The sequence below is a fragment of the Fusarium oxysporum genome, chromosome VI, assembly GCF_013085055.1.
Source record: "Fusarium oxysporum Fo47 chromosome VI, complete sequence".
Lineage (NCBI taxonomy): Eukaryota > Fungi > Ascomycota > Sordariomycetes > Hypocreales > Nectriaceae > Fusarium > Fusarium oxysporum.
In genome coordinates this window covers 988,411-1,011,453 of record NC_072845.1, presented here as the reverse complement: position 1 = coordinate 1,011,453, position 23,043 = coordinate 988,411, and the positions used below count along the sequence as shown (strand labels likewise).

Genomic DNA, 23,043 nt, shown 5'->3' with positions numbered 1-23,043 from the left:
CTTTGAGATCACCAGTTTGAGAGTGGGAGATGGGGTCGGATGAGAGAGATACTGCGGACCTAGAAGTCTTGGACTCCAGTCTCGCCTTGTCTTGTTGGGAGCTGTGCTGAGGATTCATCCTCATCTATCCAACTTGGTTCTTCATCGTCGAACCAGGCATCTTGAGCGTCTCGTCTGATCATGGTATCGAGATCTTCATCTGCGTCGACGGGCTTATAGTCAAAGTCCTCGTCTAGTCCATGAACGAAGCGTTCTTCTAGGAACGCATGCCATAAGAGAAGGCCATGGGCTTTGTCTGCTGCTGGTTTCTCCCATGGATGCTCAAGATCACCACCTGAGCTCTCAAGGTCACCATCTTTCAGCCGCTTCAGTTTGGATTCTCCTCGCTGCAAGTCAGCCTCGAGGGTCCTGCCATAGCCTTTGGCTTTGCCCTCGGCTTCACGCTCCGAGGCTGACTGGAACCTCTTTACTAGCCGTTCGTACAGCACGGGATCTAGGGGCAAAGTCAGGTTGGGAGCTGGGGATGATCGAGTAGTACGGCTTTACCAGCGAGCTCGTGCTCCAGGTTATCAAAGTATGAGGGATGTCGACTGAGGTACTCTCGCCTTCGGTTCTGCGCTTGAATCTGTGCAGTCCGAGATGGAGTTTTGGGTACGCGCGGGACGGGCTTGTCTGGTTGCTCGCCTAGAGGTTTTATAGGAGCCATGACAATTTATCTGTGATATACAGTATTAATATTGTTGTAGTGACAAATATTGTAAGTTCTTAATGGTTGATCGACAGAAAGGTTGGTGTATGCTGGAGGCGAATTGATGCGCGCCCAATTATGTCAGCTTCTTGAGCTGTTCAGGTCCCCACTTCTCATCATCCACCATTCGCAACATCTCGAAATATGAGATTGGCGTGTAACAAACAGCAAGACCTTGTGTATTTGGTTGCTAAAAGCATATACTTGTTATGCACTCTTCTACTGTTACCGTTTCCTTGCTTTATACTCTCACCCAAGTCTGATACGTTGAAGAAAATCACTGATGAAATGGCTGCAATCACCTTCAGATTGTGTGTCATTCTTCAACAAAAAGAAGATACTCCAACCGGGGGAATATGCCGCCAAGCCTGACCTTTCTGGCGATGTCATGGAAAAGGGCCGCGTAAAGTTTGTTATGCTCCGGCTCCCAATGGCTTCATTGAAGGAGAAGCTGGGTCTGGGGTATCAAGCCACGGGGCACAAACGGCGCAATGCATGAGCAGCACTGCAGCATGTGAACTCATTGTTACATGTGAGATGTGACACAACCTCAAGAAATGGAATGATCTCAAAACGCCAGTTTTTGACTCTGAGAATCTCTTGACGAGAGATTCAGATTGACAACAGAGTCCAAAAATCAGCCCCAACGCCGAATGGACCAGGGACCCATCTTTAAAGAAGACTTTCAGAAGCCTGTTGTCAATATTTGACAGGTGAAGCGATGGTCTGAGTGGAAAATAAGTCCAATTGACCTGGATGACCCCTGTCGATGGAGGCGCTCGGGTGGTTTTTGAATGGGTGTAACCATCTCGAATGGGTGCAATGAGCTAGCTGTGCATTGTACGGAGTACAGCTCGAGCCAATGCAGGCTCGGCTTAAAATTACCTGGCCAAAAAAACGAGCGCGCAATCACGATCATAACGAGGCCCGAAAGCACGCCTAAAAACCAAGCTTGCTTGCCTGCTTGTGCTTGTGCTTGTGCTTGATATCCTGGGGGGAAAGCTTTGGCTCTGGATCCCATCGACACTGCAACGGCGGATCTACCCCTTGGAGATTATTTTTTTTTTTTACTTCCGTGATATCCATGACAGGCATTTTTTCTTCTTTTACCTGGCTCTGGTCTTCAGTCTTGGGATCGTCAGGTTCTTTTATTCCCCTTTTAATCCTTATCGGCCTCGCTTGTTGATACCCTGTTCCGAGAGCTTTGCCTGTCTGCTTGTCCATCGATAATATTGCGAAGCTCGGTACAGACCATTCACTCGCAATTTTTGCTGTCTTCACTCATTCACTCATTCAGTCTTCGTCTCCTTTGTCTAGATTAATTCTTTAACCGAATTTCGCCAACAGTTGGGCCGTTGTCTTAGTCTCCCTGTTATATCACCTCACCTTCAAAACTCCGACTCCACGTCCCGGTCGCGTCCTGCCACCAAAGGATGCCAATGTCGACCTAATGGGAGCTACTGATATCGCCTCGCGCCTTCGAGCCAAGTTCACCAAAAGGAGACACTCGACGGCAGGTTCACAGGCATCTTCCACTCGGAGCATTACCGACACCACCTCGTCGTCGTTCGGGAGTCGTCACTTATGGGATCGCGATCGTTCTCGAGCTCGTGACGGAGACGGGGACCACTCGTCTCAGCGGGCTGTGAGCAATTCGAGGGGCACCGTGAGTAGCCGACGTGGCATGACAACGACGCCTGATGGTTCGCATCGACAACGAGAAGATGGCGATGACGTTGCAAAGCTCGAGGGTTCTCGAGAGGTTTCAGAAGCAGCAAAGTCAAGCTCAAACTCAAACTCAAATTCAGAGTCGGCAGCCAAGAGTTCCTCGGAAATAGGTGCTGAAGCAGCGGTCCCACCCGCTAACGACAATTCCACAGCGCCCGACACCACGAGCGAGCCACTGAAACAGCCGTCTCCGCCTATAGATCAGCAGAGCCTCGATGACCTGGATGAAGAGCCTGATACAACCGCCACTAGCTCTAGCGACCAGCTCCCGCCCCATAGCGATCTGCACCCGCCACAACCTCATCCAAGACTTCACTTCAATCAACCTCCATTGCTCTCTCCGTCACTTCATCCTTCGGAACAGCCTTCACCATCGCGTCAGCGCCAGGCAAACTCCAATCTCGACCGTATCCACGAAGACTCCCAGGACTCGGAACCCCCGTCACCTACTGCGCGCCCAAGAAAGGTCGCAAGTCTTGAGTTGGACGCTGGTTCTGAGCTTGCTGGTCACAATGACGACGACGTGTTGAGTCTCGACCAAGCCCCCAACTCTCCAAAGTCTGCCGTCTTTGTGCCTCTGGCGGCAGCAACCTCGACGACATTTGTCGCAACGTCTCCTGGTCTTCCACAAGCTGGAACCCCTGGCTCTTCGTCACGACCAGCCCCGCCGCCCCGACGACAAAGCTTGCTGTCGAATCGCCAGACGACCTTGATTAATACGCTCCTTTCACCATCCGCAAACGAACCCGGATACAATCAGACCAGCTCATACGCGCCTATTAACGGAAATATGGTGACCCGAAAGATCTGGGTCAAGCGACCTCATGCCTCGCCGACCCTCGTTACCGTCAACGAAGACGACCTGGTCGATGATGTCCGCGATATGATTCTACGTAAATACTCAAACTCACTCGGTCGAAGCTTCGACTCTCCAGACATCAACATTCGCATTATTCCTCGCGATCAACATTCAGAACGTGTTCTCAACCCTGAGGAGCCAATGGGTCGGACTCTTGATGCTTATTATCCAGGTGGACAAACCGTTGAAGAAGCTCTTGTAATTGACATTCCAAGACGTGCGCCTAAAGCTTCCCCGCGCCCCGTCGTTCCAGCATATGTTGGTAACATCTACTACAGCGAGGACGGTCGGCCTACAGAAACAAGCGATGGCTACTTTCCTTCCGTCGCCGCCCATCCTGGCGCTGTCGGCTCACCACATCTTCCAGTTGCAGTTCCGGCGCATGTTAATCCTCAGGCCCCGCACTCAATCGCAGTATTAGGGACTGGCCATATCCCACCTATCCCATCGCCTGGTAGATCACGCGCATATCGCGATCGTCCGGATCGTCCCAGATTAGGCCGCACTCATACATCGTCGCCAACACTGATTGCTAATGGCTCTGCCGTGTCACTGGCTGCCGCCGCCGCCGCGAATCATGCGAACCATGGTACGCAACACTTCAACCCGAGGCTACCGCATTCACGAACTCATTCAAACTCTTCAGATCAACCTGGTATGCCACCTGCTGCCCCTCCTCTACCGACACCTCCCGCCCCCGAGCCTTCGGCAGTTCGCGTATCGACACCTCCAGTCAGGCCAGTTTCACCTCGATCTACGGCGAAAACCAAGAAGAGCAAAAAGGCCGAACACCCTAGTTTACCGCCGGGCATGCTCAATGGCGGCGTGCCTCCTATCAATGTCCTGATTGTGGAAGATAACCCTATCAATTTGAAACTTTTGGAAGCCTTTGTGAAGCGCCTCAAGGTGCGATGGTCAACCGCCATGAATGGACGAGATGCTGTAAAGAAGTGGAGGAGTGGTGGATTTCACTTGGTTCTGATGGATATTCAACTTCCAGTCATGAACGGTCTCGAAGCGACTCGTGAAATTCGAAGATTAGAACGAGTTAACTCGATTGGTGTCTTTTCATCATCTCCCGATGGTGTGGTCACGACGGAAAACCCTGACGAACTCGACGACAAAGACCGCCTGGAGAACCCTTCCTTGTTCAAGAGTCCTGTGATTATTGTCGCTTTGACTGCTAGCTCCTTACAGAGTGACCGACACGAAGCTCTAGCCGCTGGCTGTAACGACTTTTTGACCAAGGTATGTAGATCGCACTGACAAGCAAAGATAAGTAGCTAACTCATGATACAGCCCGTCAATTTTGTCTGGCTAGAGCGCAAGGTAATGGAATGGGGTTGCATGCAGGCCCTCATCGACTTTGACGGCTGGCGCAAGTGGAAGGAGATTTCTCAAGAAGCTGAGGAGACCGCCGCTGCTAAGAAGGCTGCAGTCGCAGCAGCCAAAGCCAAATCAAAGAAGAACCGCCTCTCGATGACCAAGCCTGGTTGATAGCGCGAGTTGGATTTACGAAGATACATGCTTCAGCACAACAGGTCTGGTCTTGACATTAAAATATACGCCAGGAAACAACAAATATTCTGGTAAAATTCGAGATGAGCCAAAAACGAGTCATTGGTATTATTCACCCGCCGAGGCAACAGCAAACATGAGTTGTCTCAGAGATCTGTCTGCTACCTATAGTTTTCGCCATAGGATTAATGTTTGGCATTTGATGTTTGTTGGGAGCTGGGTAAGAAGGGAGTTGTATAATGTACGCAAAGCATGATGGCGCAGGTAACAGATACATATGAATACCAATGTTTATAATGCCATGAGACTTGAATAATACATGTTGAGAAGACGCAAGCTATAGTTCGAAGCTGCAGAGTTAATGACGTTTCTGACGAGGTGAATCTAGGGCTCGAGTACGCCTCAGTGAACGAGATAAGTCCAGTCTATATATTGTACCGAGCTTTGAGAATTAATTAATTACTTCTCATCTCAACTCTTGGACAAGAGCTTTCATCACTGTCCCACTGGCTTCCGCCCCATCTTGTGTGGATCGCGAGGTTGGTGACGTCGGGCCGGATAATTAAACCCTCCGGGGGATGAAAATTACTGCACACTTCGGAACAGCATTAAACACCTCCAAACAAGTGCAGCCTTTTCCGACCTGACATCCAACCAATTCTAATCAATTGGTCCTGGGTCGCATGTAATGCAGCAGAGAGTCAGAGAGAATCTGAAGCCGCTGTAACCATGCCTCCTCGAGTGCGCGGTGCATCGACGCCGCTGGCTGGCCTCGATGCCACCATTTCCTTCTCCACGAGGACCTCCTCGTCTCCGTTCCTCCGAACCTTCTCGACAACGCCATGCCGCGAGAAGATGAGCAAGGGTCGTGCGCAGATGTTCGAGTGGTTGAACTCAGGCAGTGGCAGAAATCTCGCCGAGCCTGGCAACGGTCCTAATTACCTCGGTCCTCACAATGATCAGCCTTTTCCTCTCAACCCCCTCTTCCGAAGTCAGCCTGTGCTCTCTGATGCGACGAGGGAGATCATCTATGAGAAGGTGACGGCGAAGGGCATGTCTCTGAAGGCGGTGTCTGCTGAAATGCACATCGACGTGAGGAGAGTTGCTGCTGTTGTGCGACTGAAGGAGGTTGAGAAGCAATGGCTCTCCGAAGTAAGTACCATCCCAGTGAAGCTCTATCTGCCCTGCTATATGATGAGACCAAACAAAATTTTCGATTAGTCTTGAAGACACATACATGGTTATACTTTTATATACTCTGATAGCATCATCTGATTTTGGGCTTGCTTTTTTACTCTTTCGATAGCAATGCTAACCAACCTCAAGGGCAAGCAATTAGCGACACCTTACGCCAAGGCAGTTATGAAGATGCTACCCAAGACACATTACAATGAAGGCGAGGAGAATATACCTCACGAGCCTATCAACGAGATTCACGTACACAACCTTACCCTACAACAACTATTCACACCAGTGTCTGAATCCCGACACTTCACAAGAGAAGACGCCGCCAAGGCCTTCCACGACAACATGCTCTCCGCCGATCAGCGATCACCTCAACCCGAGCTCATCAAGATGGAGCAAGACATCATCAAGGGCACTGCACGACCAGAGGCAGTAGCCAAGTTCCAGGCAGTCACACAGGCAGACGAGGACAGAGTAGCCAAGAAGATTCTGAACGAGCGCAGGCGTGAGGAGGAGCGAACGAAGCGCGTCAAGACAGATCGCTACGAGTTCCGATTTAAGGAGATTAACGTCGATGATGTTGGTCGTGATGGTCGATCAAGGAAAGGTACTGGTTGGCGGTATGGTGCGCCGTTCGAGGACCGCAAGCGTGGGTTGGTCAAGATTCCTACGTCAGTGCCTTGAAGTGTATGAATATTTATGGGATATGGGGTGGCGAAACTGTACTATACGAATACCAACGCCATGTATTAATTAGACATGGACTGTATACTCGTCCAGAGATGATGAATAGCGCTTGCATTTTTGTATGTGATCCTCTATAAACATGCTCAGCCTGTGCCATTGACGTTGATGTTCATCATGGTCCTGAGTCGTCATTCATAACTCATCGACACTACTACCTGCTCTCCTCGGGCACGATCAAGTTCTTTCGAATCTGCTCAAGATCCTCCACTGTCAGACCACAGTTCTTTACCACATACTCCTCGACAGAGCCATGTTGTTTACGAAGTGCTTCCAAAGCAGCAAGCATGTTCTCGGGCTTGGCTCCCAGTAATCGTTGAGCACCTTCGGGGTTGGCTCTCAGTTCAGGACTCTTCATCACAGCAGCAAGAAGCTCCTCACGAAAGTCACCAAGGCCAACCTCAGTCAAACCATACTCATGAGCAATAGTGCCTTCATCCACGCCGCATATAGACAAGATGAAAGCGCATACTACACCAGTTCTATCCTTGCCTGCAGTGCAGTGGATGAGTAGGGGTGAAGGATCCGGTCTGGCAAGATGCGAGAGAATAGTGTTGATAGAATCCGTTCCCGTCTCCCAAATTCCCCGATACGCCTCAACAAATCCCTGGCTCCCTTCGGCGGTGTAATTCCGAAATCGCAATGCAATAGCCTCCGGACCGTAATCCTCGTCTAAGAACACCGGAGTAAAGACCCGTTGGGCGCCGGGCCACTCTCGGGTTCCTGTAGCGTAGCGCTCGATCTCAGTTCGCGAGCGCAGGTCGTAGACGTGTGAGATCTTGAGGTCCTGTAGCGCCGAGACGCCGTCTTCGGTGAGACGGGATGGTTCTGCTGAGCGGAAGATGAGGCCGGATCTGATTGTGTATCCGGGGCGGGACTTTATAGGCAATGGATGGCCCCCGAGATCTCGGAAGTTTGCGACGCCGGCGATGGGATGGAAAGGAGGGCCGAGGTTTGCCATGATTTAGATGTGATAGAGTAGTTGGATGGTGATGATTTCTGCTAAGATCTATTACAGGTAGAATTATTATTGCAGTGACCCAAGGCAGACCTCGTCAACAAGAGAGCCAGTTCACATATGGTGGTTAATGTTGGTGGAGGTGGGGCGTCATCAATCATGCCTCGGTCCAGAGACGGGTATAAGTCACTGCCAAATCTAGAGTCTCTCACAACTAAACGATGTTTCTGTTTAAATATTATCCATTTGTTGTCTAGACACGTAAGTTTAAACTAAAGCTTTGTCTCATTTTGGAAGTTACAAGTTTGTCAATGTCCACAATCACATAGACCTAGCACTGGTAGGCCAGCAATAAAGAGTCACTTCGAAGGCAATGTTGTTAAAGAGCGTGAGTAGTTGGATTTTCTATGGGAAACAAAGGAAAATAAATCAAAGCAAGCGCGAGCCCCCCTTCTAAGTTTTTGAAAGACCAGGTATTTTAAGCAAAAAGCCCAAGACGAACGTCCTCCAACTCCAAAGATCTAGGCCATCCACATCTCATAGTAATACAAGCTGCACCAGTCTGCAAGAAGAGAAAGATGAAGTCTTGGTGTCAAAATTGAACTGAGTCTGTCGTTCCACATCTTAACAGTAGATGCAGCTTCCACAACGAGGGACCTGACAAGCAGTGCACAGAGTTTCAAGGTCGACATTCTGCCAGCCGTAGTTGCAGTTGCACTGTGAAGGTCAGTATATTTCTGCCAAGTCCCATCTTCAAACAACTTACACATTGCCATCGGGAAACAGACGCACTGTTGGTGAGCTGCCCACGGTTGCCAGCAGAGCAGGCGGTAGAGGCGCTGGAAATGGTTAGAGACTACTGATGTTGGTAACGACAGTGGATGTTATCGACTTACAAGTTAATGGCAGCCATGTCTAATGGTGTTGTTGGGTTGGTTGAGTAGTAGAGTTGAGTCTTTGAGCTAAGAGATGTAGCGTTGGTATCCGTAGACACAAGATGTGCTATAGTCTTGATGAGGTTTGGTGAGTGAAGAAGTGTGTTGGTATCATGATCAGAGATATGCAGATGGCCATGGTTATATAGAAATATATGAACAATTCAATTCAAGTCGTATATGATCCAGAGGCCTGTAAGTTCCGAGTTCCATCCAGCAACAAGTCCATTGTAGTGGGCACAAATCACACGAGATGAAGTCCAAGTCAGTGAATAACAGGGATTAAAGTCCGAGGCGATAGCAGTGCCACGCTTGAGACTATAGTTGCGATGATTATCTGCTTGAAAGCGAGTTTCCATCTTGTTAGTGGGAATACGAAACATTTGCAATAGTCATTGTTTGGCTGGGAAGCGAGGGAGATAGGATGAAAGAGGGATGCCTCAGGGGGCTACTACAGGACAATTGAGCATAGCCCTGTTTCTTGAAGCTTTAGTCTCATTGTTCTTCGCAAATTCGAAACGCTTGATTTGTTTGTTAGATCAAGGCAGCGACTATGAATCAGCCAGGAGTCTTGTTTAGGACGGAGTCTCGTCTCGTATGCGAGGCGATGCTGGAAACTAGACTGTGCCCCAACAGCATGCCGTTGCATCTAGGCAAGATTATAGGGAATATTACGGCATCTAATTCATTCTATCATCCTAACTCGCCTCGTATTCACGGACCCTACAGAGGAACCGTTCCCTCAATTCAATGTTGAGGCTCTGCGTGGATGCGGCTCAAAATCTCATGTGACTCAACGAATTGGTTGGTAGGCTGAGTCAATTGAAACAACACCGCCCCCCGCCTGTTCCCTGCCAGACCATGTGGCTTTCTAGCCAATGACGTCCAATCAATCACTGTTTCAGGCATGAGTTTATTCGTCCCGTCTCTAACTCCTCAGAAGCGAGGGCTGGAGTGATAATGGCACTGCCAATATGAGCATTTCAACATCGTATCTTCTCTCGCACTTCTGGGATTCTAATCCTCGTTATTGGGTTTAGCGTTTACCGGAAACACCGTATTACTCGAGGCATCTGCAGCCAAGAACGATGATGCGACACATGTTCCTGTATAAATCCGGGGTTTTGGGTGAAGCAAGTCTACCCTATTCTCAAACAGCACTTTCAACGATCACATTAAAGTCATGGTGAGGAAACAAATTAACATAGCCTCGTAAACTATCAAGGGGATAAGCTTATTCGATTGACTCAGGCAACGATGGTTATCCTCGCCAACAGTGGAGACGTGCTTGTCATGAATGGTTGGAGCTATCCAACCCAATCAACACTTTGGTCACTCGTTTTCTCACCGACTTCCCAAAACCGCATCAACCACGTTGGACTTCTCATGGAGATTAGCGTAGTCAACTCACATGCCACTCTTACGAACATGTGATTTTCAACTCAAGTCAATTTCCCACTTGTCTCATTATGTGAATCTCAAAAAGTCACGCTTGAAATTGTCATGCGCGCCATTAACTTCGCTGACTAACTTGGTAAGCCTCAACCAATATGATGACCTCAAAACTTCGAGAACTCTTCTTTATCAGCACTAGTTTCTCGAGAACACCTGATCTAAAACATTTGCATTTTCAACGATGCACATTTCTGAACCACAGGTCGAATTCCGTTTTTGTTTACGGGGCGACAATATTGCAGGGCGGTCGTGATAGTGATGTAAGATCTCAGTTCGAACTGTTGACGTTGACGTTGACGTTGAACTTTGAAAAGACCCAAACTCAAGGTTGGAAATTACCCGCTAAACTGATAAGCTTTAACAACTCATCCGCTAACAATTTTCAGCTCAGCATGACTTTCTCTTCCTTGGTTGAAGGGATCATAAGGCGGTCTCTAAGAACGGAAGTTCAATAATCCGAAGCCTTTAGAACAGAGACTCAGGGTCTAGATGTCAGAGTCAAGGGTCATACAGCGACTAAAACAAGCTTGCTTTGAACTACGTCATAGGTCATATCAGTGAATCACGACAATTTCCAAGGGTGAAATTAGATTCTCTTAAGTTTTAGGTCGATCTCGCTTCTTAGGTCGCAGGAATGACGGCAGAGGCTTCCCCATCCCTACGCTATTAATTAACTGGCGGTCTACCCTACGAACGAGTTTTTCGCCAAGGTTGACAATTTGCACGCCCAGTCAAAGTGACGCTTCAGTGACCAGCTCATTTTCTTGACTCATCCTAATAAACCCGCGATCCTCTTTCTTTTGCGTCTGAGTCTGCGATCAACTAATCACTGACCCGCTCAGACCGACGATAACCTCATCTCGTCAATCTTTTCTCGTAATATCCACCCCCTTTGCGACCCCGTTCGAATTGCCGACACAAAGCAAAGCAAAGCGAGCAAAAGCGACCATGGGTATCAAGGATCTAGCTATTAGCTATGTGGTGTTTTCCACCATCCACTTGTTCCTATTCGCACTGGCTCTGACCACTATCGGTTTGTATGGTACCGACCTTCATAATGCGAACAAGCAGGGCAAATACTCTGATTCTAAGTGGGTGAGTGACTCGCTCCCTCCGTTCGTCAACGTGCAAATGCACATTGTTACAATGCAATACAATACAATACAGTGCTGACAAAAGTTCAATGCACAGGTCTACGCCGTGGTTGTTGGTAGCATCTCCGCCGTGACGTGTGTACTCTACTTTATCCCGTTTGTACTGCGTGTCGCCGGCTTCGTTGTCGCGATATGGGACTTTATTCTATTCGTCCTCTGGATCGCCCTCTTTGGCGTCTTTGGCAAGGTACGTTCTATCATCAAGTGCTTACTGCAAACGATCGGCGGCATCATTTGGCTGACATTGTGAAACCTGCAGATGTATATCAATGAGGACGCCGAGGGTGACGGTGGTGTCAGACGCATGAAGAACGCGGTCTGGGTCGATCTCGCCAGCGCCCTACTCTGGCTCATTGCTACCTTGGCGGCCCTGGCCTACTGGTGGAAGCACCGTGACACTCGATCCCGCTTTACTGGCCGCGCTCGCGTCTGATCAAACACAAACGGGCGCATCAAATCCCCTCAGAAAGAGACGGCCATATTGAGGATGGTTGCATATGGGATACACAAATGCAACTCACGACGGAGATATTCGGCAATGGTAATGGAACGGTAATGGGAGGGAGGCCTGCAGGACGGGCTGTTTGTGTGGGCGTGTTTGGTGTGTCTGGATGCTGGGATGGGAATGGATGAGATGAGATGAGATGTTGGCACGACTTTGATACCATTGTTTTCTTCTGTGTTTCCTTGCTTTTCCTTTTTCGACAAAGACTGCTTGTTCCTGAAACACTAATACCTGCATCGAACTCAAAATTTATCACTATCAACTGAATCGAGAATATCACACTTATTAGTGCAACCATCTACGGCAGCCTCCCGTACGGCGTGCAACATCCTTTGTGAGATGGGTGTCTAGATCTACCAATGGCCACCGGCATGAGTGAAACTTGCTTAACCAATGGACAGTCAACGGGCAGTCACTGTAGGATTCATGCTGTGAAATCACCATGGACATTGGCATTGGCAATACAAAGCCAAGAAAGTGCAGCTTGCCGAACCACCGTTTACGCCAAGACAGAGTGATATCCGAGATACCCTTTCGTAGTACCCTGAAGAGCGTCGATATGGCACCACCACGGAGAAGGATGTTGCACCAGTTCGACCACGACCTAAAGCAGAAAAGAGAGAGAGAGTAAAGAGGGGCGAGCGTCGATCGTCGATCGTGGACAGGCTCGCCTCCAACGCTTCCGAGGGGTGATGTGACGATGACGGATTTTTTCTCAGAGGGAGAAGGGGTCTTTTCCTTTTTTCAAGGGTCTGGCGTTTGACTAGCTGCGTCTACCGCTCTGACCTTTGTGTCTTGACCCTGACCCTCAAGGGATTAGGATTTTCAACTCATGGGCAAAAGCAAGCGGCGCTTGTGAGCGGGCCAAGCCAAGCTACTCTCTTGCCATGACGTCGATCAGATGCCTGATAGAAGCTTCAAGTGGGGGCCGCTTCTAAAAGCCCGTTTGTTTTTGGTGCAAGGATCTGTTGATCTCTTGTCTTCTTTGTTGATACCAGCGGAGATGTTGGGCAGCGTTGCTGGTGATGTGAGTGTTGATCGTAGTCTGTAGAGGCGGTAAGTTAAGCGATAAGAAATGCACGTGGGAATATTCTACGACATTTGACATTGAATACGAGCGGTCAAATGCTCAAATGTCTCATTTATACCGTCTTTTTTTGGTTGATGGTGGTTGTGAGTGAGCAAGTTGTCGTGTGGTGATACGAGGGTCTAAGATTGCGAATACCCATAATGGGAATTGTTAGCAAATGCGATCATAAGTTCCTGAATATAATACTGACCACGTATTATTCACCCAAGAACTGGCCTTGCATGTACATAATACCTATAGTACGGTACATACATGCATGCAAAATTGTCTCTCCACAAAGAGTGACTGTGACAGTCTTCCAAGACTTGGAAATCAGAATATTTCGCGGAGTCGGATAAATACACCGTTCAAACGGCGTCATTGACCAAAAACAAACCAAGGAGGGGTCTTGTTTTCAAAGGGTCCCTACAGCAAATCTCAGGGACTAATTCGTTAGTTTGCTGCGTCTAGGACGTTGACCGCGAGTTCTAATTCGTCTCTGCAAACACATCATCACTTTTTCATCTGAGTCTGGCCGTGGACGGGATGGCACAGCAAAATAAAACCAAAACCTGTGCTTGGTTTCTTTGTTTGCGTTGGTGGCTTTTGAGTGGCTCACAGGGTCGTCCCGCATGTATTTCCTTGGCGTTCTGTACGGTGACGGCGCATGCAACCAGGTACAAATCAAGGGTCACCCCAGCAGAATGTGCCTCAAAAGTCCTAGTGGGATACCTGCCAAACTCGTGGTTGCATGTCGCATTTCCAGAACGGGTACCTTGTAGCGGGTTCCAGCATCGGAAACATTGGGAAACCCGCTGCAGAGGGTCACCGTACAAGGTGGAAGCGATCCACTAAACCTCGCCTTGCCCTGGATCTTGGGCTTCTCTGGCTTCTGGCTCTCGTCCCGATGTTCCTCGCTTGAGATACTCGGGAGCTGATTTGTTGGAATTCCCACTTTTTGGGGGTTGGGAGGCGCTGGAAGGAACCAGGGTGGAACGGGAGAGGCAAGATCAATCCTGGCATTGGATCCATCCATGGAAGAGTGTGTTTAGTGAGTGAATGTGTCTCGCTTGCGATAACAAAACCGTTTCGGAACCCTTCGATTTTCATTTCTTAGGGAACCCTTCATTTCTCACCCAAATAGGCAAACACTTCACTCATCTTACTTACTGTACTGTACTGCTGTGCTTGCTTACATACTACACTGCAGTGTCATGTTGTGTTGTGTTGTGTGTTTGCCTTTAACATTACATCTTGACGCCGCCATCACATTCTTGAGTTACAGCTACCTACCTTATTCATTCGCCTCACTTATTTTTATCCGTCCTCCGTGGCATTCCGTCCAATACATTAAAAAAAAAAAAAAAAAGTCACTCTATTGTACTCTTATTATCTCTCTTGGCCGCCCTTCATTTGCGACACCGACACGACCTGCCCCTCACTGTTGTTAATCATCAAACCTCCCCGACTGCCGCCGCCCTCCCCGTGAGCGCGCATTCATTCCTATCCACTCGATCCCCTGGTTCTTCTCAATCCTCCATATATACCTACTTATGCAGCGACGTTGGCGCTTGATTCAAGACTCGGGCTGGGTTCTCAGTCAGGCGAATAGCTATTCTCCAAGAGACCAAAGACTCAAACCTCAGACGTTGAATCACGACTGCAACGACGATATGGCCAGTTTCGCCAGAACCATCAAATCTCCTTACTTATCGCCTCGACTACGGCCTTCCATGCCTGGGCGCTCCATGTCTACGAATTCCGACCATTCCAACTCTCCTCAAAGCCCACGATCCGATGAAATTATCGGCGAATTCGACTTATCTGGACGAAACACCCCAGCGATTCCATCCAAAAGGCGGAATCAACCACGAGACGGATTCTTTGACCTTGATGACATTGATTCTCGGACTTCCTACTTTTCAGGTAAGTTAGCATTGACATTGACATTGTACGGAATGCTTGGAATGCATATCCAATATCCAGTCGTTTGACCCCTGATTGCCCATCCATCCCTACCTCTCTCGGATGATCTTCCATCACCTGGCCTCAAGTGAGTGATCTCAACCTCTTTACGGCCGGACGTCGGGGCTATCCTCCGGCCGATGATCCCGGACGGAGACGGGCGGTGCTCAACCCGGCAGCTGGCATCGCATCGCATCTTGCAAAAAGCTCCGAGGCGAGACACGTTCTCCTGCTCAAACTTGGTTCGGCGCCAAATGTTCCCCTCAACGAACCCAAGAGACTGTGGCACATGGCATAAGCTCTGGTTGTACACCACCAAAAAAGTATGTACAACGAATAGATGCGATGCTGTGTAAAGAAAAGGGGTGTAAGAGCCGCCTCCACGCTGCTGTCCCTGTCACACAGCGCAATGCATCAATAGTTATGCCTATCAACGCTACTTAAGTTGGCTATTGGAGCATCCTAACCAATGATGCATCCGGCGATTGACTGGCACAAAGCGCGCGGGGCGGGATTGAGGTCTCGGGAGGCTCCCGCACCCCCCGTTTTCGAGAATGCCATATTGGCTTCTCGAGCTTGTCCATCTTCAACCATCAGATCAATCTTGAGTCGTTGCTCTTTGCTTGACTTGTCACGCTCCCCAATTTCCACAATTCTCCTCACTTTATTTCGCTCATCTTTTCCTTTTCCCCTCAAATCATCTGCCCCTTCTCCACCTCTTCTCAATCATTTCCGAGTCAAAATGTCTCTTGTGACGGGGATTTGACCATGCTTTATCGCGCTACTCATGTCTCTCTCCCCACACTCACTTCCCAGCCATCGCGGGGTAGTCTAGCGGCCCCCATCGACCATCCCGGGGTTGGCCGTTGAGTGACGCCTGGACTGGCCCTGAAGTGCACTACCGGCTTTTGCTTTAAAATGTTCTTATATCCCGTGCTATTCCTCAATTATCCTGTTTTCGATCTTGTTGTCATCGACCCTCCCGTCGTCACTACGCATTCGGTCATCGTAAACCTTATTCTCCTTACTGGACTTCCCTTTTTACTTACATGTCCCCTCTTTATTAGACGACAACGAGAAGTCTGCTCCTGGCACTCCATCAGCTCCCTCAACCCCGCGCAGCCGCAGCCACGTTCGACCTATAGCTATCGATCTACCTCAACTCAAGCGTTTCACTTCCGCTCCCGCACGCACGCCTCCCGAACCCTTATCTGCAAGAGGTGACCTTCCTGGGTAAGACATGCCATGTTCTCTCAATTCAATTCCATTCATCTTTACCACGTGGACTAACACCGTTGCAGAGGTTACTTTCCACTTCACGAGGATCCCAACAGTCGTGTCCATCGGCCACACCCTTTCCAACATCATCCCGACACTCGCATGAGTCGTCTCATCTCGGAATCTGGACCAATCTACGCGGACTCTCCCACTTCTCATCCAGCTCAAAGTGTAGTCATGTCTCACTCAAACACTCCCGTCGCCTCCTACCTTGCTCCAGGCTTCCATGACCACCCCGTCCCTATGGGCAAATACTACCCATCCAACTACGAAAGTAGAAATGGCGCTCAATCAAATCTGCGACCTCCCTTGTCTGGAAGCGTGTCGTCTAACGTTGGATCCGATTCCAGTGCAATCCCTCGTGCAAGTAGCCAGTCGAACCCCGAGAGCGAGCTGCGTCGCAAGTTACAACAGTATCAACGCGATATGATTGCACAAGCAAGCATGGCTGCAAATGAGCTCATTAGTAGCTCAGCCAAATCTGGCGATAAGCCTGGTTTGTCGCTCAATGACCTTCCTCTCCGGGACTCTCGCTTTGCTACTCCCGGCTGTCAGAAGCCCTTATCACCCAGACTCCTTCCCATGGGAAGTCCTGGCCCTGTCACCCCCATGGACCTTGAAGCCATTGGCGCTGGTGACTACATGAGTCGCTAAAAATATGGCAGCATTTCACAAATTTCTTTCTCTTACCAGTTACTGTGTTGGGATATTGAGATAGAGTGTCACATGCATACAGATTGAGCATGGTTCTTGCATCGAAACTGCCTGGACTTGTTATTTTCATTTGACAAAGGGCGTTGGTTGGAGATGAGCCCATCAGTGGCCTGACATTCCTCCTAGGTGGCATTCAGCGTGTTGTTTAACTGCATCTGGTACAATTTGATACTGTACGTGTTAAGGCATGATACCCATAGAATAAATTTCATTTGTAAGGGCTAAATGGTGACCACCGGGCCACCCATCTCCGCAGATAAGTATGTGCTGTTCTCCGTGATGTTAAAGTGACCCATAGCCGAGGAGATGATAGTACCTTGTGATACAGCAAGCATGTCAGACGGTAGGACTAGAATGATTTAGGCAGGACCATCGAAGACCTTGATCCCATTGGATTATTTCCTCCATGCTAGCTCCATCGTATACATCTATTCAGAGCTCATTTATATCTTTTGTTAATCCAGTCTGCAAAAGCCCTGCAAATGCATGTCACGAAAACGGAATAAAGAAGCAGACTCTGTTGACTCTGTCCTGCCAACAAGTCCTACTGTCGCAACAATACACATGAGTGAGATTGAGCTGAAACATGCAAATGATGCACTTGTTTCTGTTGCTTTGGTGCTGCCTGAGGCTGAGAAGCCAAAGTGTACAGGGTAGGCGTCACTCCAGGCAGCAAGAGCTGTGGGGTTGAATTAGCACGTGATCTGGCGTCGCGTTTGCCTGCCGTTCGAGCCAATTCAATTTAACTCTACGCGTTCCGTTTGTTCACCTCGTGTTAGTGAAACCCTGTCTTCTCATGCACTTCATGTGCTGTAGCACATTTGAACGGTCTTTATGACATCGAAATGTTGAAGGAGTTATTGTTTTATGAGCTCGAGAAGTCATACCTATCTTTTCGCCAAGCATGACTTCTGGTTCCATTCCCACGACTGCCCTCGTGGTGGATTTCATTTGCCTCTTTACACACGATCTGAAGAGAAAGCAAAAAAGGTGGCAAGATGGAGTGCTCAAATATCACACGTTCAACAAGCGTGTCATGGTGTATGATGATCGCAACCACTTTATAGGCGATGCTCATCGGCAAGAAGGTGGGGACCTTGAGCCTGGTGATGAGTTTGAGCTGGATCGTGGTGCTGCTATCGTTCAAGTTTCGGACTGCACTGGACAACGAGAGCAGGATCTGACAGAGTTACTGGACAAGCGCGCAAAGGAAGTTGAGAAGCGGCGGACAAATGCTGGGACGACACGAACACCAGGATCGACTGCAGCAGTAACTCAAACACCAAGAAACGACCAAAATGCCCCCCATTTTCAACTCAGACATCGCCCGCTTAATGATCTTGTTGGAGGAGCTTCAAGAATTGGGAGGGCCGTCATTTCACCCCACTCGCCATTTGAGCAGCGCAGGATGGCCGAGAGCCCAGGTCAGCAGCAAGATTCACCTTCAGAAGACGCGCGGCCGAGCAAAAGGAGGAGGCGAGAGGAGTCGCCTCCGAGAAAGATGGGGCATGCCCGTGCTCTATTTGGAACGACTCTAACTCTCACTCCGTTCTCGTCTTCAATATCGTCAGCTCGAAGTCAACCATTGCACGATAGGGCCGCAGCAAGGCCAAAAGTCGCACCACCTGGCTCACGAGATGGCACATCAAGACGTGCTGATAGAAGCTCAAAATCACCACCGCCTTCTTCTAATCCTAAAGACACGGAGACCAGCGCTCCTCGTCAGGCTGCACCCCGCCGGGTTCTTACACAACGGGCATCGTTAAAGGAGCTGCTGGCAGGCAATGAGCACAATCGGACCAGCGAACTTCCTCGGACTCGAGAACCTCTGCCGAAGAATCGCACGAAAGCCTCGAAGCCAGTGAAACCTCGACAACCGCCTCCCAAAGATGAGGTTGTTTCACTTCTCACCCAAGAGCCCGTGTCACCAAAACATCGTAGTGATGCAGCCGCGAATAGCTCCCCAAACAGCCGAGGACATCAGAAAACCAATGCAGACAGACCATCCAGATCCCGAACATCTGCGCCAAAACTGTCGAAAATAGTTGAATCTGACAAAGGTAATGAAGGATCACCAGCAGCCGACGACGAAGCATTTCTCAATTGGTTGGCGCAAAGTGAGGATTTTCCAGCCGTGGACCAAGCACCAGTGCCACCAGCGGACAACCGCCCACCACGCCCGAAGAAGACAAAGGGTGATCCTGTCCCAGCAATCCAAAGGCCTGCAAAGGAGTCTACCCGGAAGGTCGCCCAAGTACCCATCGTTGTCGATGAAGATGAAGATGAGGATGTGGAGGCACTACCGCATCCAAAGACCTCCCGAATCCGCCCCGAGAGCGCTGTCTCAAAAACGACCAAAAGAAAAGAGACGAGTACAGCGGAACCTCATGGAACGAAGCGAACACTGAGTACCGATAGAGCATCCGCAACAGAAACCGCTACGGACAAACCTCCTCCTGCGAAGGAACCGCGGACAGAGCTCAGGATCAGATCAAGGCAGCGGCGCGGGCTTCTCATGATGGCGCAAAGGAAAGAAGGAGGTCGACCAGGCTCAGCAGGAAGACCAGTTCCCCCCTCATCAGGAGCTGGAAGCGACACACAAAAAACATCGCATACCATCGCCCGCGCTGCCTCGATTTCAGAAGAACCCCAAGCTACCGAGAGAATTACGACAAAGACAACCGCTTCGAAAAAGCGACAAGACTCAGCTAAGCCAAGTGAGCTTCATCACTCCGTGGAGGAGCCTGATGACCAGTCAATCGCGATTCATAACCCGAATACAGAAGAGGTGGCCCGCGAGAAGGACACAGATAATGAATCTGAGGCCCTGAAAGAGCCAGAGGTCGAACTTGTACCGAGTGACGATGCAATTTCAGTCAGTGAGCTTTCTGAAGATAGGAGGTCCTCTACACCTCGCCGACGGACAAACCCAAGTCGACGCACACGAAACAGGGCGGCCCCAGTCGTGTTCAGCGACAACGAGGGTGAAACCTCAGCATTTGATTCCCCAGCAAGATCTGACGATGAAGAAGAAGGCTTGTCTCTTGCGTCGAAAGCTGGCCGAAAACCTGAGCCTAAGCCCAGTTCCGGCCCACGTATCACCAAGATGTCACGGAAAAGCGTCAAGAGCAGAGAAATTATTGGTTTTGTTATGCCCGATGAAGATTTTTCGATGGATGGTTTCAACGTCGGCCATGCTGAGCTGGTTGAGGTCAAAAAGCCAAGTAACGACTTGAAAGTAGCCGAGAAGCCTCCAGGCAAAGCTCGCGATACACTAGAGGCACCAGCGAATCATAAGTCTGTCAGCGACGGACTTGAAGCGGAACAACTACGAACGAATAAGAAAGAGCCTGAGAAGGAGCAACCTCCAACAAAGGAAAAGATACCCGAACCAACATGGTCTTCAGCGAACACGAAGGAACCAGACACAGTACCGCGCTCCACGAATAGTAGGGCACATGAAGCAGCAGAACCCGTGTTGCAAGAAAAAGAGAGGGAAATCGAAATAGTACGACCCCCGACGAATGCAAAACAACCCGAAATAGGTCAACCAGCAACGAGGATGCAAGAGCAGGAAGCCAGCGCATCCGAAACAGGTTCGAGGGGCCCTAAGGTACAAGAATCCTCAGCCAAAGAAAAGGAATCCAAAGAAGTACAGCCTGCGATAAGTGAAAAAGAACTAGAAACAGTACAACCATTGACGAAGGAGAAAAACACTGAAGCAGAAGCCCCCTCAACGAGTGGAAAAAGGCTCGAAGCAGCACAGCCACCAGCCCATGGAAAAGAACAACAAGAAAAGCAACGACCGCGCATTGTGAACCCTGCGACTAGAGGTAGGAAAGCCGCAAGAAAACAAGACGCGGCCGGGTTGCCGCCGCAAACACTGGTTCAATTTGAGCCTGCTACTTCGTCTCGCATTGCTCCGGCGCAGCCACTAAAGAAGATAGCCCCCTTAAACAATGTGCCTCAATCAGAGTTGCCGGTGTTCTGCAGAGCAAACGGTGGTGCTTGGAGCAGACATGCTGAGGATCTACTAGGTATGACGAGGCCTACAAGAAGAATGCCTCGACGTTGATACCGCGGTACTTCATGTTTTGTTTTCTTGTGTCTGCATATAAATTCTTTGTAGGAGAAGTATCTTTCCGAGAACTACGTCGTTTACTGGGGGTTTCTGACTTTGTCTGGCACGTCGTTTCTACCGACACTCCTGCGAATACTTTTGGCATTTCTGTCTTTCAAGCGGACCCCTCCGTCGGTAATCCGGACTGACATTACCTCCGCGTCTGAGCTGTCAACAACCAGCTTTACCCATATTCTGTTGAGCAACAAAGGACGCACTGGATAGGAATTTCCCACGTGAAGGCTTTCATGGCTACCCCTGGCCGTTCCCACCGATGTTCAAGACGATTCGCTGAATCTCACGAAATGAAGGGGTTTGATGATTGAGAGGCTGCTGACTAGTCCTAAGCCTGTCGAAGAACAAGGAACCGCTCTGAACGACTCGATTCTCTGGGTCAGTGCTTGCTTTGTCTGAGTAAACAGGGATATTGGTCGGCCACGAATTCACACGACGACTACTTCTGTTGTCTGACCCGATCTGCCCTTGGCCAGCCCATCCCAGTTGCTCGCCAACAGTATGGCCGTGTACAGAAACTCTCGAGCAACAAGAACACTGGATGATACAGCAAGCTCCAAGCCATCCGTCAGATTAGTTCCATTGGAACACCCTTGTGAGCGAATGGGCCTGCAGTGCCTCAGTTGTACGTACAGAAGCAGAGCGAGCAAGAAAGTCAGGGCAATGGATCTGCGCAAAGTATCTACGAGTCGCCGATAGAGTCACCTCGGCGCCATGTTGTTGAGGTTTTGGTGATTTATCAGCATGTTGGGGAAGGGCGTTCGGGAAACGGAATGGGCTACAGGCGTTAAGGTGACCCTCTGCCGGCGTCTATCGTGTTAGATTTCCTATTCGGACGTTTGACGAATACAATCAGAATGAGTCGAAGTTTAGGGTGGTGTCTACCCCAGCAGCACCCCTTGTTTTGTTTCTCGGCATGGTTCACGCGGCCAATATTTGGGTTCTGGTGTTGTGAACTAAAGGATGGACAAGGTGTGGATCCTGGGAAGTGCTGCGTCTGCTTACTTGATGCCCAGATAACTACGGTCGGGCACAATGTTGCTGGTTCCACTGGAATATATAAGAGGCTACTGGGCCCCGTCTTGTTGTCTCTCATCGACCAACTCACTTGGCGTTCAAAACGGAGCCAACAATGCTACCAGGAGTTTTGATTTGTCAAGACAAGGCTCCGATCTGCCTCGAGGTTTTTACACTTCAAATTTTGACGAGAGTACAAGGTTAGAGTTATCACTCTAAGTTTTGCCTTTGCCTTTTGCCTTTATCTTCTCATAGGAGAATGTCCACGCGGTGTGAGACGAGACAAAGTTACATGGTATGAAGAATGAAGAGTCATAACTGAAGAGTTCTCAATAGTTTACACAATAATGATATGATGATTCGGCGTTTTCCCCAGTTGATCGATGATCCTTGAGACTATTGAAACGAGATATCAACCAACAATGGCTGAGCCATGCTACGGCCTCCGACTTAACCGTAGTGTAACTAACATATGGGGTCGACTCGAGTCGAACGAGTTTCAAATCTGGGGTTGCTGAAGTTGAGTCATCCTCGTATGCGGGCTTGAAAGCATTGACCAACCAGAATGCTTTTCTCTCGCCGAAGTCTTAGCTCTGATGGTGCAGATGGTGGGTCGAGGTAACCAATAGGCATATTTCTTGGGGCGGATCTTACAAAAGTCCAGGAATATGATTGGTGGTTTGGTGTCACTCTGCCTTGTCGCGCTTTACCTTTTCGAGCACGCCGAAAGACTCAATCTCCTCCACTCTGACCTTCCCTTGAAGTGCTGCGCCATGCTTCCGCCCGGGCACCTGCGGCTTCCATCAAACAGACAGTGAAATACTTCGACGACGCCCTCCCCCGTGGCCTCAGGCGTTTCCTCCTTCACTTCCTCTTTCTCGTTACTATCACGACTAATTCGATTATTCGATCAAGAGAATATCTTGTATCGCAATAGTCCTCTACAGTACTGACACTAAACACAACGCAACAGACGCTAGACTAACACCGAAACTGGCGACAAGTTTGGTACCTCAAGGCTTTGCCTATCTCTCTATCCCCCTTCAGTTCAATCTGATACGCGTCAACGAAACAAG

General features: G+C 49.4%; 7 protein-coding genes across 7 annotated transcripts; 5 read left to right on the top strand and 2 right to left on the bottom strand.

The window, feature by feature from the left end:
• Positions 1–59: 59 nt before the first annotated feature.
• FOBCDRAFT_202738 (uncharacterized protein) lies at positions 60–706 on the bottom strand (the record flags this gene model as incomplete). The annotated part of the gene is made up of 2 exons (XM_059609043.1): positions 60–517; positions 547–706. 2 exons carry the CDS (start codon positions 704–706, stop codon positions 60–62), a joined length of 618 nt encoding a protein of 205 aa, XP_059465096.1.
• Positions 707–2,117: 1,411 nt separating this feature from the next.
• FOBCDRAFT_294378 (uncharacterized protein) lies at positions 2,118–5,178 on the top strand. Its single transcript, XM_059611845.1, has 2 exons — positions 2,118–4,583; positions 4,635–5,178. Exons 1-2 carry the CDS (start codon positions 2,199–2,201, stop codon positions 4,830–4,832), a joined length of 2,583 nt encoding a protein of 860 aa, XP_059465095.1. The 5' UTR covers positions 2,118–2,198; the 3' UTR covers positions 4,833–5,178.
• A 295-nt stretch (positions 5,179–5,473) lies between these two features.
• On the top strand, positions 5,474–6,855 carry FOBCDRAFT_162978 (eukaryotic mitochondrial regulator protein-domain-containing protein). The gene is made up of 2 exons (XM_031187176.3): positions 5,474–6,005; positions 6,180–6,855. The coding sequence occupies exons 1-2, from the start codon at positions 5,583–5,585 to the stop codon at positions 6,720–6,722; spliced, it is 966 nt and encodes a 321-aa protein (XP_031038311.2). The 5' UTR covers positions 5,474–5,582; the 3' UTR covers positions 6,723–6,855.
• Positions 6,856–8,778, bottom strand: FOBCDRAFT_251101 (protein-tyrosine phosphatase-like protein). Its single transcript, XM_031187178.3, has 4 exons — positions 8,637–8,778; positions 8,507–8,579; positions 8,388–8,457; positions 6,856–7,688 (listed from the first exon to the last, which is right to left on the bottom strand). The coding sequence occupies exons 1-4, from the start codon at positions 8,651–8,653 to the stop codon at positions 6,937–6,939; spliced, it is 912 nt and encodes a 303-aa protein (XP_031038313.3). The 5' UTR covers positions 8,654–8,778; the 3' UTR covers positions 6,856–6,936.
• Positions 8,779–10,765: 1,987 nt separating this feature from the next.
• Positions 10,766–11,759, top strand: FOBCDRAFT_39865 (uncharacterized protein). Its single transcript, XM_059612182.1, has 3 exons — positions 10,766–11,225; positions 11,322–11,471; positions 11,544–11,759. Exons 1-3 carry the CDS (start codon positions 11,079–11,081, stop codon positions 11,715–11,717), a joined length of 471 nt encoding a protein of 156 aa, XP_059465094.1. The 5' UTR covers positions 10,766–11,078; the 3' UTR covers positions 11,718–11,759.
• Positions 11,760–14,001: 2,242 nt separating this feature from the next.
• FOBCDRAFT_225236 (uncharacterized protein) lies at positions 14,002–17,041 on the top strand. Its single transcript, XM_031187181.3, has 3 exons — positions 14,002–14,784; positions 15,891–16,056; positions 16,125–17,041. Exons 1-3 carry the CDS (start codon positions 14,412–14,414, stop codon positions 16,753–16,755), a joined length of 1,170 nt encoding a protein of 389 aa, XP_031038316.3. The 5' UTR covers positions 14,002–14,411; the 3' UTR covers positions 16,756–17,041.
• A 678-nt stretch (positions 17,042–17,719) lies between these two features.
• On the top strand, positions 17,720–21,084 carry FOBCDRAFT_294372 (uncharacterized protein; the record flags this gene model as incomplete). Its single annotated transcript, XM_031187183.3, has 2 exons — positions 17,720–20,852; positions 20,945–21,084. The coding sequence occupies 2 exons, from the start codon at positions 17,720–17,722 to the stop codon at positions 21,082–21,084; spliced, it is 3,273 nt and encodes a 1,090-aa protein (XP_031038318.3).
• Positions 21,085–23,043: the final 1,959 nt, after the last annotated feature.

What these genes read in the sequence shown, in the direction of transcription:
- FOBCDRAFT_162978 (XM_031187176.3), top strand. Translation starts at nt 5,583, where the DNA reads ATGCCTCCTCGAGTGCGCGGTGCATCGACGCCGCTGGCTGGCCTCGAT. An exon ending in AGAAGCAATGGCTCTCCGAA is followed by an intron (nt 6,006 to 6,179) that starts GTAAGTACCATC and finishes ACCAACCTCAAG; the next exon opens with GGCAAGCAATTAGCGACACC.
- FOBCDRAFT_251101 (XM_031187178.3), bottom strand. An exon ending in CTGTTTCCCGATGGCAATGT is followed by an intron (nt 8,458 to 8,506) that starts GTAAGTTGTTTG and finishes TGACCTTCACAG; the next exon opens with TGCAACTGCAACTACGGCTG. An exon ending in TGCTTGTCAGGTCCCTCGTT is followed by an intron (nt 7,689 to 8,387) that starts GTGGAAGCTGCA and finishes CAAACTTCCGAG; the next exon opens with ATCTCGGGGGCCATCCATTG.
- FOBCDRAFT_294378 (XM_059611845.1), top strand. Translation starts at nt 2,199, where the DNA reads ATGGGAGCTACTGATATCGCCTCGCGCCTTCGAGCCAAGTTCACCAAA. An exon ending in GTAACGACTTTTTGACCAAG is followed by an intron (nt 4,584 to 4,634) that starts GTATGTAGATCG and finishes CTCATGATACAG; the next exon opens with CCCGTCAATTTTGTCTGGCT.
- FOBCDRAFT_39865 (XM_059612182.1), top strand. Translation starts at nt 11,079, where the DNA reads ATGGGTATCAAGGATCTAGCTATTAGCTATGTGGTGTTTTCCACCATC. An exon ending in AATACTCTGATTCTAAGTGG is followed by an intron (nt 11,226 to 11,321) that starts GTGAGTGACTCG and finishes TTCAATGCACAG; the next exon opens with GTCTACGCCGTGGTTGTTGG. An exon ending in TCTTTGGCGTCTTTGGCAAG is followed by an intron (nt 11,472 to 11,543) that starts GTACGTTCTATC and finishes TGAAACCTGCAG; the next exon opens with ATGTATATCAATGAGGACGC.
- FOBCDRAFT_225236 (XM_031187181.3), top strand. Translation starts at nt 14,412, where the DNA reads ATGCAGCGACGTTGGCGCTTGATTCAAGACTCGGGCTGGGTTCTCAGT. An exon ending in TCGGACTTCCTACTTTTCAG is followed by an intron (nt 14,785 to 15,890) that starts GTAAGTTAGCAT and finishes CCTCTTTATTAG; the next exon opens with ACGACAACGAGAAGTCTGCT. An exon ending in GCAAGAGGTGACCTTCCTGG is followed by an intron (nt 16,057 to 16,124) that starts GTAAGACATGCC and finishes ACACCGTTGCAG; the next exon opens with AGGTTACTTTCCACTTCACG.